At 28.2% G+C, this 12,618-nt stretch overlaps 2 protein-coding genes across 2 annotated transcripts in view; both read left to right on the forward strand.

Moving 5' to 3' along the window:
* The first annotated feature begins 252 nt into the window (after nucleotides 1–252).
* LOC123293123 (zinc finger protein 62 homolog) lies at nucleotides 253–6,459 on the forward strand. Its single transcript, XM_044873839.1, has 2 exons — nucleotides 253–1,552; nucleotides 5,686–6,459. Exons 1-2 carry the CDS (start codon nucleotides 253–255, stop codon nucleotides 6,450–6,452), a joined length of 2,067 nt encoding a protein of 688 aa, XP_044729774.1. The 3' UTR covers nucleotides 6,453–6,459.
* Nucleotides 6,460–8,804: 2,345 nt separating this feature from the next.
* LOC123292471 (phosphatidylinositol 4-phosphate 3-kinase C2 domain-containing subunit beta-like) overlaps nucleotides 8,805–12,618 on the forward strand; it is a 351,668-nt gene continuing 347,854 nt past the window's right edge. The window contains exons 1-2 of the mRNA XM_044873151.1: nucleotides 8,805–8,931; nucleotides 11,116–11,392. Of these exons, the coding sequence (XP_044729086.1) occupies nucleotides 8,859–8,931; nucleotides 11,116–11,392 (350 nt within the window). The 5' untranslated portion in view covers nucleotides 8,805–8,858. The remainder of the gene's footprint in view (nucleotides 8,932–11,115; nucleotides 11,393–12,618) is intronic.

Genomic DNA, 12,618 nt, shown 5'->3' on the forward strand with positions numbered 1-12,618 from the left:
CTTTTTTTAAAGAAAATATTTTTGGAAACCGACTATTTTTTAGCCATATTATGCGTGAGTGTACGCTATATCATTTTAACGCACAAGTTTTGGAAGAATCAACGCGGTCTATATCATTTATAGGTCTGTTATTTCCATCAAGTTTGACGCTAGAGTAGTAACTAGTAGTAGAGTCGATATTTACATTACAGAAAAAATAATAAAAAAAAATTTTCAATTATTTTTGAACAAGTGTAAATTAAAATTGAAAAAATGTCGCTTGATGCAACAGATTTTCTAGACATTAACGAACAAATTAAATCGGAAAGCGAATTACACACAGAAGTAACAATTAAGCAAGAAGTATTCGAAGAGAGTGATTCAGAAGAAAATCAACAAATTGAAGATGAAAACAAATGCTTTTCATGTAAAGTTTGTGATCAAACATTTACTATGGAAATTTATTTAATTGATCATAAACAAACACATAAAGTGGGGAAATGTTTTCCATGTGATATTTGTAATAAAAAATTTTCAAAACTGTCTGATTTACGTGAACATAAACTTATACATTCTGCAAAAAACATTTATTCGTGTGATGTTTGTGGTAATAAATTTACTCAAATAAGTAGTTTATATCGACATAAACGAACACAACATTCTGTAGAAAATTCGTCCAATGTTCAAGAAACTTTTTCGTGTGATGTTTGTGGTAATAAATTTTCTCAAATAAGCAGTTTATATCGACATCAACGAACACAACATTATGGAGAAAAATCATTTTCATCCGATGTTCAAGAAAGTTCATTTCAATCTAAACATAAAAAAATTCATTCTAACATGCCTTTTTCATGCGATATTTGTGAAAAATGGTTTGAATCAGAATTTAGTTTCGTTACACATAAACAATTTCATACGGATGAATCTTTTTCATGTGATGTTTGTGAAAAAGCTTTTACCCATTTATTAGAACATAAAATTCTGAAAATTGAAGAAAAACCGTTTTATCTTCAAATTGAAAAACAGTTTCATACAGAAACAATTATGATTAAAGAGGAAATTACAGATAATGAATTTAAAATGGAATCCGAGGATATTCAAACTGATTATGTAAAACCAGATAGAAGTTATGAATCAGATGGAATGAATTCAGAAAATATTCGATTAACGAACGTAAGTGGGACACATAAAGAAAAGAATATTTTGAAAAAACGTAAACGAAGGGGGCATATTAAACGTGAATTATTTTGTGATATTTGTGGTAAAACATTTAAATATCTACATAATTTCAAATTACATAAACAAACTCATACTGGGGACAAACCATATTTATGTGACGATTGTGGGAAAAAGTTTTCGTTACCATCGCATTTGGTTCGACATAAACGAATTCATACGGGAGAGAAATCATATTTGTGTGATATTTGTGACAAAGCTTTTCTACGTAGTGATTATTTACATCGACATAAACTTACTCATAATAATACTGGAGAAAAGCCTTATTCCTGCAATATTTGTGAGAAAACATTTAAACAACAACGTTATTTAGATCAGCATAAACTACAGATTCATGGTTAGTGTAGTACAAGTACTTACAATACTAGTACAATCAAACTAAATATCTAAAAGGAAAAAAAGTCTTGCATCTCTCCTTGATATTTTATTTATTAGGCTGTAAATACTTCGTACCAATCGACCACTCGGGGGGGGGGGGGTGTGATTAAACCCCTTTTTGGGAGTTTTAATCAGTTTTTTACAAATTAAAAAAAAAACTATGCATCAATTAAAAAAAAAAAACAGTTCAAATAAAAGTTCTAACTGATTTAATTGTGCATATTTTTTTTTTGACTCTCTAGCTTTAAAGTTGACCGAGATATTTCAGTTTTAAAATGGTGCAATTTTGCTCATTCAATCAAATAAAAACGTATCTAATTCAATTAATCTTCTGAGGCCCAATGTTAAATTTAACAAAATTGCTATCAGAAAACAAAAAATACGTTGTTATAGAAGAAAACAAGAAAACAGCGTTTTTTTACGGCTAATCAATGGCTAAGTTAACCGAAAAAATTCACAAAACTAAAAAAAAAAAAACGGTTTTCTTGCGATTAAAAAAAAAGTTGATGTCCAATGCAAAATAATTAAATTGGAAAGTTCTAGATGTGAAAAAAACCCTATTGATTGACGTATTGTAAGTCAGATTTGGATGTCTAGGTGTTGAGAAAACTTAAAAAAATTAGCGAAGATAGTCGTTTTTACATTTTACATTACTTATAACTTCACTAAATATCAATTTAAAAAATCAAAAAAGAAAAAAAGTTATAGTCTACATTAGAAAGGGGGTATGGTTTCGTGACTAACACTCTTACGAAACTTCATGAGTGGTTTCATTGGTCACGTTAAACGGCCCAATATTTTTGTAGGCCGCTATTATTCTCTCTTGTTATATTCATTTATCTTGCATTCAAGAAAAAAGCAAGTGGTTGTTCATATTTTTTTCAAAAAGTCGTTTAATTGACATGTTTTCCGTTTTCCACATTTAAAACGACCCAATTTCCAAAGTTTTCGTAATTTTAAGGCCATTCACTTGAAATCGTGATATAATATTAATATACTTATATATAATTAATAATAATAATAGTAACAATAAAAATCGACCCATTCTTCTTTCTTTAAAAAATCATTGTGTCCCATTTTTGAATTACTATAAGAAATAATTTTTACATTTAACCTTTTGTTATAACGTTAACGGTTTACAAGATGGGCTCTTTTTCATTTGATTAAATGAGAAAAAAATTCTTGAAAGTACTTTCAACTATTTTCGAAAGTATTTCTAGAATTTTTGTTCGTTCTTCTAGTCTAGTTCGATTTTTTCTAACTTTTTTGTATATTCTCCGAAAATTACGAAATAGGTGTCATTCGATTCGTAATTTTATGTAGAAAGTTTACGGAAAAATCCGAAATGGCGCTGAAAAAAATTGCAAAAGTTATAAACAATTAAGTGAAAAATAAAATAGGGGGCCCATTTTTTTTTAATAACTCAAAAAATATTGAAAATTTTCAAAATCTGAAAAAAGATCCAAAAAGATGATGAAACCTTAAGTTCCAACTGCCGGAATTGTATCTCTAATATTTATAACTTTTACAGAACCCTGAAAATAGCTCAAAAAACGGCAAGTCTAGCTCTCGCGCGCGTTCTGTCTCTGAGACTTACTAACAAAAAAAATTATTTAAACATATAAAATATGAATATTAAGAAATAGAAAAATTAATGTAGTTTTGAGAGACATGAATAAACAATTCTCCGTGGTTTAAAAATTTGTATCCCAATTTTTCCATTAGTTATGTAATTGTTAACTAACAATTGTTTCTATACAGAATGTTAACATTATATCTCCGATAATTATTAAACTAAAATCCCAGAATTTTTTCCCCTCCATGAAGGTATTCTTAATAGGCTTACAAATAAATTACCGTTTTTCAAATTTTAAAATTTTGATTTTTCCATTTTTTATTAACATTTGAAAATTAACAAATAAAAAAAAGTAATGACAAAAATTTTTTTTTTTTATTTTTGAATTGTTTTAATTTTTTATAGTTAAAAGCTACATAAAAATAATTTTTTCAATTTTTTTACCATTGTTGTTTAAAAAATTGTTATAAACAAATACATTGTTTACGAGTAAATCGAATTAACACAACTTATGATTAAAAAAAAAAAAAGGTTTCTTAAAAAAATTTATTTGTTGCTTAAAAATGCGTTTGTTAGTAACAATCTTTTTTAGCTTCTAATTATTAATATTAAGGAACCGTTTAAATTCTAAAAATTATAAATTCTATTTTTCTTCCGGATTAAATTAAAAAAATTTTTTTTATTAATTTTTCATTTGTTTATTAAATAAATAATTTGTTATAAACAATTTTTTTTATCTGTTTATTTTTTTTATATACTTTATTTTATAATAAAAATAGACATGCGTTGTTTTTTACAAAAAAAATTTTTTTACTATTTTTTTAAATTTTTAATATTAATTTTCTGTCAAACTTGCCTTTTTCATCCGATCTGTGGCTTTTATTATTACTGTGGCTTTTATTAAAAATTTTCTTTATCTCTAACGCTTTACAAGATAGATCCTTTTTCATTTCATTGAATAAGCAAAAAATGCACCATTTTAAAATTGGGATTTTCAGTAAAAATTTTTTTTTTGGACAAAAATGGAAAGATTATATATAAGTTTTAAAACAAAACTGTTTTTATTTTTTATATTTTCATGATAGTTTTAAAGTTACAGATAGTTTTAAAGAACTTTTCAAAAAAGAAACGAAAACGCCCAACAAAAAAAACATCGTTGTGACGTAATCATGTTTATTGAATAGTACACTCATTATGACGTTACACGATATTTTACGAATATTTTTTTTGTCGGACGTTTTTGTTTGTCTTTTGAAAAGTTCTTATAAAACTGTCTGTAACTTTAAAATTATCATCAAAAATATAAACATTTTTGTTATAAAACTGTTTTTATTTCATATTAAAATCTAATCTTTCCATTTTTGTCAAAAAAAAGGTAAAAAAATTTTTTCAACAATTGGGCATATCTTGGTCAATTTTGAAACTAAAAAAAACAATTGACTGATTAAAGCCCCCACAAAAAGGGGGTTAAACACTCCCCTGAGTAACCGATTGTTTGGTACAAAGTTTTTACAACCTAATAAAAAACTGTGGAAAACTTTCAAAGATGCTACACTTATTTCTTTATTACCATGATTTATGATTTAATTTTGTTGTATATCTATTTATTTTAGTTTACGAAGGAGTAATTCGTTCAGATTTGGATATAAGTGGAAATATAGTTATTGAAATAAATACCAAGATACGCGAAATAAAATTGTATATTAAGAAATTCTATTTAAAAAACATGCAACAGACTAACATTTCGTTAAATATCGGTATTTCGATTGTAAGTCTGTTGTATGTTTTTTTAAATAAAATTTCTTATACAATTTTATTACGAGTATTGTGATATTTATTTCAATAACTATGTCTCTACTCGGAGTCAACAAAAATTAATTTTTATAATTCTAAATTACTTTTATTTTAACCATTATAAGTACCGTTTTTACAAGGTTCTAGTAAGGTTCTATTCAGTAAATATGGAAAATTTTTTTATTTTAAACGTTAAAAAATATCGCTAGACGATTTCGAATTGTCCAAATCTCATAAACATCGAAAAAAATCGATTCGAATCGCGCTAAGATTTGTATCATTCTGAATTATTTTTTAACAGAACCAGAACATTGCGATTAGTCGCATCTTCAATGTTGTATTTAAACATAAGCAAATGATAATAATAAAATCGAAAATGGGTACTGCAAATAGGTCCCATGCACCTAGACCAAAAGGGCCTCTGTGCCCTCCTTGAGAACAACCTGGCTGTATCATTAAGTGCCAGGCGATTTAGTTCCTTGAAGCATTAATAGACTACTCTCGTTCCATTTATCCAAAGTAACGAAATGTTTTGCAAGCCATGGGCCAAAAACAGTTTAAAGATACTTTTAGTACCTTCGTTATAGAGACGATGGGAGTTTCTCATTTCTCTGGTGCTGCTCGATAGATTTACGTTTTCCGGTACAAAAGGCACTATTGCTACCTATAGCCAAACTTGTATACGAATTATTTAGATTTTAAAACTTATTTTCATTTTTCAGGTGAAAACAAACCAGATTTAGTCTCAGAAAATGATCAATTTGGGGAAGATGATTTAGTGAGTATAGCTCAAATGTGTACTGTCGATTTAAAAGATGATAATTCTGCAAAAGCTGAAAATCAAATTTTTAAATGCGATATATGCGAGAAAGTTTTTAAACGGAAGGAAAGTTTAATCCAACATAAAAGTTTTCATGCAGGCGAAAAACGTTTCTCTTGCGACGAATGTGACAAAAAGTATAAAAGTCTAGGCAGTTTAACTCAACATAAAATCATAACTCATGCAGGTGAAAAACGATTCGCTTGTGATATATGCCAGAAAACGTTTACAGCAAAAGGTACCTTAAATCAACATCAGAAAATTCACACGGGCGAAAAACCATACAAATGTCATATTTGTGATAAAAAATTTCGAACGATGAGTCATTTACCAGAACATTTACGTACACATACCGGAGAAAGACCGTTCGCTTGTGAAAAATGTGGAAAATGTTTTTCACACTCGAGTAGTTTACTGAAACATCAACAAATACACTTGAAAAACAAACCGCATAAATGCAGTTTTTGTTTTAAAGGTTTTACACAGCTGGGAAATTTAGTGAAACATGAGCGTATCCATAATGGGGTGAAATTATTTAAGTGTGGCGTTTGTGATAAAGCATTTACACAACGTGGAACGTTATTGTCACATGAACGAACTCATAATAAGGGTAATCAACTAATCGTCGACGCTTCTAAAGAAACTACGGAGAGTCCAATAAATATGTAAATGTAAAAATTTGCGATCTCAAAAATAAATTTATTTTTTGCAATTCATTTTGTACTTATTTTCAATTACCTCATTTAGCTAGGTCGTGTAAGAAGGGAGACAAATTGGGAAAACCAGTTAAGAAATTATTATGAACATCGGCGGAATCTAAAAGAGATGTAAAAATCTCAGAAACTATTCACAATAAAATAAATTTTTATATTTTTCTGCGTTTACCAATATCTGATCTTTAGGAAGCAGAAATTTAAATTTTCTATCGTATGTTTTTGAAATACCGATAAAAGAAGACACATGACTTCAGTTCATTGAGCTAGGTCCGGTTGGTTTCATTATTGAATACATACAACCATAAGATTTTTTTGACAATTTTTTTTAGAAAATACTTGTTTATTAGGCAAATGAACTACGTTTCTATAACTTTTTAGAAAATCCATAAAGCGATTTAATCTATGAATTTCTAAAAAATCAAATAACGTAATTTTAATTGGTAAACTGAAAATTTTAACATATTTTGAAAGCATTCATTTCTCTAAATTTGACATGTTGACTTTAGTACCTACAGATTAGACAGATTGAATGACTTGACAGAAAGAACGCCACCAGTGGCGGTAGGTAATATGTATTCGCCATAGTCTTGTTGTGAAATACGCTATTATATTCTATGACTAAGACTTAGTCATAGAATGGAAAATATGTAAATGGATTATCATAAAGATGCAACCTCATGATGACGCATGGCGGTGGCTTTAAGCGGAAAATTAAGGTTCCGTCAAGCTGAAAAAAATGGAGTTATGTCCAGCGACAAGTGTCAGCGTGAATTTGTAAAAAATTATTGATATTTATGTCTCGAGATATACATACTAAGAGTGAGTCCATATTTCATTTTTAATCAAACGCATAACTATATCCATAGAAAACTATATTATAATATAAATATCTATTATCTATGACTATAACTGGCGATAATAATACGGACTAATTAAAACAAGAAGTTTGTCCGATTTCAGTAGATCAAATTTAGATTGCCAGATGGCAGTACTTGTACTTACCATTTTTAAAGGCCAATAAAAATATTCATATTCAAATCAGATAAACCCCGCCAACTGGCGATAAAAATTCGTACTAATTAAAACAAGAAGTGAATCCCTTTTTCTGTAGTTCCAATTTAGATCACCAGGTTACTTACCTTTTTTCAATAATGATTATGATTATCAATTGTGCCTTTATTAGTGCCAAAAAATAATTCGCGAAAAATCGTATGCAATATTTTAAATTGTTATATTTATTCGAATATAAATTTATTTATCCAGTACTGTCAAAATCAATCTTGACAAAGAAACTAAACTATGTTTAGCTTTTTACGATGGCAGGATACGAGAACACGTCGTATCCACGTCGAACTGACCACGTGGCCTAATTTGACGCGCAGACTCGGCGTCAAGCGTCAGCATGAAAATACACTCTAAGCTTACTCTTCTTTAAGCTTACGAAATTAAAGAGAAAAGCGAGAACATGAATTAAATCGATATTAATATTTATTTATCAAATCTCCTTGACTTTTAAATGTTTAATTGTAGGGTTCTTTATAAAATATAAAAAAAATAATAATAATAAAAATAAATTAAATAATTTTCTTGGATCAATGAGTTTATAATAATTACTCAAATTTAATGAAATTTGTCTTATGTTTTCTTTCTTGCCCTCTGATTTAAATCCAAATTGTGCGTACCAACTTTACCTACTAAGTAATAATGATTTTTTATAGGTACTACAAAATCCGGCAGTTATCAGTGTCTGAGATCAACAAAAAGTAAAGAAGAATAGAATTTTATTTTATTTTATTAAGGCTGACACTTAGTAAAAATTAAAATTTATTTTTCAAGCCTAGGCACTAGGCAATAAGTTTAATCGTATAATTTAACAATGCCTGCACTAGCTTTTTCGTATTAATTCCCAAACGCCAAACTTCATTCTTATCAGAAATTTTTATTAATTGTAAAATACTTGTCAGTTTATGAAATAAAATTTTTTTTAAATTTGTAAATAAATAAATATGTTTTTAAAAATCATGTGATAATCAATTTATAAAATATTGTAAATAAAACAAACTTTTTTAAAAGATGTAAATTGTGTATAGAAATAATTACAAAAAAAAACCTTTTTTGAGGTTATATTTCCTAAATTTTTTTAAACAATAATTCATCAAAAAATTATTCAAGTATGATTTGAATATAATTATTCTTATATTTTATCATAAAAAAATATTTTATTTTATATAGTTCCAAAATTTAATCGTTTTTTTCAGTAGAAATGTCGCAAGAGACAGATTATGAAAAACAATTCCAATTAGACTTAGAAAAAGCACAAGCTTTAAGTCTTGAAAGTTTAGCATTGGAGAAATTTCGTATGAAAAAGAAACTTGAAAAATTACAAACACAATTAAATAAATATTCAAATACCACTTCAAATTCAGCAACAGGTAGTGTAAACACTGAATTTGTTTCCATGATTTCAAAATGTTAACTTTTCTTATTAAATCATATTTTGATTACATTTTGTGACTAAAAAATCTATCACTATGAAAAGTGATTTAATTGCCATCGAAGAAAGTAGTTATTATTTTCTATATTAATAAATTCATCCGTAACTTTTAAACAAGTTAGAAGTAGCTGAAATTGACACCAAAATATTGTCAAGTTTTTGGAAAATTGATCTAGAAAAAATATGTTCGATGTAATTTCACACTGGCAAAATTTTAAGAATTTGTCCAAATACATTTCACTTGCGAAAGTGAAAATTACCTAGATATAAAACTAAGGTGTGAAGTTCTTTTTCACAAAATCGTTTAGCTAAGTATTTTGGTTATATTATTTCTTTAAAATTCAAATAGAAACTTTTCTATATAATACAATGAATATTCCGGAGAAAGTGTTGATAGTAGAAAAGTTGAGAAACAGCACCCATGTTAATGAAACTTTTTGTAACGTGTTTATAGGACCCCAAGGAACATTCAGCTAACTTAACCTAGGCATAAGGGGGCATAGAGTTCACCCCCCCCCCCCCAATATAAGCTTCACAAAGTTAGTTTTTTTTTTTAGATTTAGAGTATAATTTTGATATGCCGCAATATTTGATTTTAAAGTTAAGATTTCAGTGACAGGATCCGTGTTTATAGCATGGTAGCCGCATTACTGGAAAACCTGAAAATATCAGCAAATTCAAATTTACTAGAAAAGGCAGGGAAATGTGTGAAATTTCGTAAAAAATATAAAAGTCAGGGAATTTTATCATTTTCGTAGCACACTTCTAATAGTATTTTATATAATTTTATTTTTCTATTCGAATTATTTAAAAAAAATGATGCATATGATTGTAATATCTACTGAGTTACATTTAGTATCAAGAATTTCCAATCTCGTTATTTGTAAAATTTTCGTGAACATGGTAAAGTCAGGGAATTTCATTTTGGAGAGAACAGTGGTTACCATATATAGGAACTAATTTGTTATTTTTGGTATCTGAAAAACACACGACTGTTCTGCCAAATATTTACCATAAATGTTAACTTATGCAACACACATTACAAGTATATATTATAAGTAAACTACTATTTATAATTATCGATTAATGTAATACAAATGGAAAAATACACCAGTCATTTAGAATTTTTATTTAGCGGCACTGAAAATTTGTTGAGGTATTTAGAAGTTATAGGAATTTAGATAAAAAGTTAATGAATTTCCTATTTTTTATACCATGTATATATGAAATACAGTGTGTCCATTTCAAAATTATCCACTTTTAATAACTTTTAACCTGATGTGATTATTGTTTTGAGTGACTCTACTTTGTTATACCTCGTTTGATAGAGGCATATAGGTATCCACCCTTAATAACTCTTGATCTGATATGATTCTTGTTTTGTATGAAAACATGTCGATTTAAAACAGGAAAGTACAAAAATGGTACCTAGAAATTTTATTTTCCATTCCTTCACCCCACCGACCTCAACTTTGAAATTTCAAATCGTTTTTTTATCATCAGATCAAGAGTTATTAAGGGTGGATACTTTTGAAATGAACACACTGTATATCAAGGTATACTAAGTTTAGTCCCAAGTTTGTAACTCAAGCTTAAAAATATTGATTCTACAAACAAAATTTTGGTATAGGTGTTCATAAAATCACCTAAGTAGTCCATTTTCGGTTGTCCGTCTGTCTGTCGACATGATAATTCAAAAACAAAAAGAGATATCAAGCTGAAATTATAGCATGCTTAAGACGTAAAAAGTGAAATCGAGTTCGTAAATGAGCAACATAGGTCAATTGAGTCTTGGGCCCGTAGGAGCCATCTTGTAAATCGTTAGAGATATAACAAAATTTGAAATGTAAAAAAAATTCCTTATAAAAAAATAAAGAACTTTTGTTTGAAACATTTTTTCGTAAATATCACATTTTACCCGTGAGACATGCCTGTGTGTGTGTGGCTATCTAAGAGTGGCTATTTTTCTTTACTTACATGATGTAAAAAAACAAACGATTGCGTAACCAACACTGTGTATACATTATATACATTAACTCAATCAATTGTTGGTTTTCACTTGCTTTTAAAGAAACTGCATACAGAACTCTTTATCATTTATTTTGTTTTTGCTTTTTAACAGTTGCGGCCGTATCAGCCGCACAACAACAGTATAATGAATTATCTCGCTCTGAAAAACAGCATCAAATCAAGTCACGACCACGGCCAGGATCGTTTAACACAGGACAATCTAGTTCGATTCTAGCACCACCGCCAATCTATCAAAGAAGGAATAGTTCTGCACCAAGTACAGCATCGGACGAAGCTGATTTAATATCATTCACTAGTCCTACACAATCATCTGTACCACCACAAAAGAGCCAAGATTCCTTGAAAGAATTCTGTGATCAAATAAATTTGTAAGTATCTATCATATATTGTTGTTTATTGGTTAGGTCATTTGACAAAAGACTGGAAAATCTTATTCAAATATAGGACTTTATGTAGAAGTTCGGGCAATACATTCGACCAATCGTCAAATGAACCCGATTTTTGTATTTTTTGGGTCAAAAATACTCTATATACCTACCGAATTTTATCAAATTCCGAAACCAAAAGGTTTTTTGTGACTTTTTCGATAATTTCAAAAGGATACATTCAACCCCCAGAAAATAGCAAAACATTAAAAATAATTTTTGTCTGCAAAATTAATAGTAATTTTGTACCAAAAATTACAAAAATGGGGTTAATTTCTCGGATTGATTTCAGGAAATTTCTTAGATGATATTTGTTTAGTCGTCAAATGAATCTGGTTTTCGTGACTTTGAGTCCTAATTATTTAACAAAATTTAAAAAGCGTTGATATAATTTTTTTTTGGATTCCTTCAATTTTTAAGTGTACCGATTCGATTACAAAAAACTGGTTGCAACAAAAATCGTAATAATTAGAAAAAGTTTTGCTTTCGATTTGAATAAATATCATTATTTTGAGTAATTAGTGTCCAAAAAACACCACAATGTACCATTTGATTATTTAACAAACAATTTTCGAGGTATCACCTAAACTCGCACTTGAAACTAATATAAGAACACTCTCCAATAAATTACCTTTTTCCTAAGATTGTCGGCAGCTTTTTTGTTTTTTCCGGTACAGAACCCTAAACTCGCAATTGAAACATAGCTAAGAACACTCTTAGTTTAATTTAAAGAAAGTTTTTTGTACCATTTTTTTGTGTTCTATCCAGCACAAAAAATTGATGAGTTTATCTCGAGATCTAAAATGTAGCTCTCCAATTTATTTTATTTAGGTACTGAAAACATACTCAAAAAGTTCTAACAGTTTCGGATATACAGTTTTCAAAATATTGCAATTTAAATGCAAAAAAAATTTTTCGTAAAAAACAAAAAAATTGTCTTTATCGTTAAATAACTCAAAATATAGTAAAGTGAGCATGTTGTCAATACCTAAATAAAATAGATTCGAAAGTAGCAACATCAATTTTAGTTCCCGTGGTAAATTCATCAGTTTTTGTGCTGAATAGAACACAAAAAAATGGTACGAAAAACTTTCTTTTCATTATAACTCAATTTTTGTGCGAATGACTTAAAACTTTTTCACTTTCAAGATTTTTTATAGTACTTTAAA

Source organism: Chrysoperla carnea, chromosome 2 (assembly GCF_905475395.1).
Source record: "Chrysoperla carnea chromosome 2, inChrCarn1.1, whole genome shotgun sequence".
In the NCBI taxonomy this organism is placed as follows: Eukaryota; Metazoa; Arthropoda; class Insecta; order Neuroptera; family Chrysopidae; genus Chrysoperla; species Chrysoperla carnea.

What these genes read in the sequence shown, in the direction of transcription:
- LOC123293123 (XM_044873839.1), top strand. Translation starts at nt 253, where the DNA reads ATGTCGCTTGATGCAACAGATTTTCTAGACATTAACGAACAAATTAAA. An exon ending in GCATAAACTACAGATTCATG is followed by an intron (nt 1,553 to 5,685) that starts GTTAGTGTAGTA and finishes TTCATTTTTCAG; the next exon opens with GTGAAAACAAACCAGATTTA.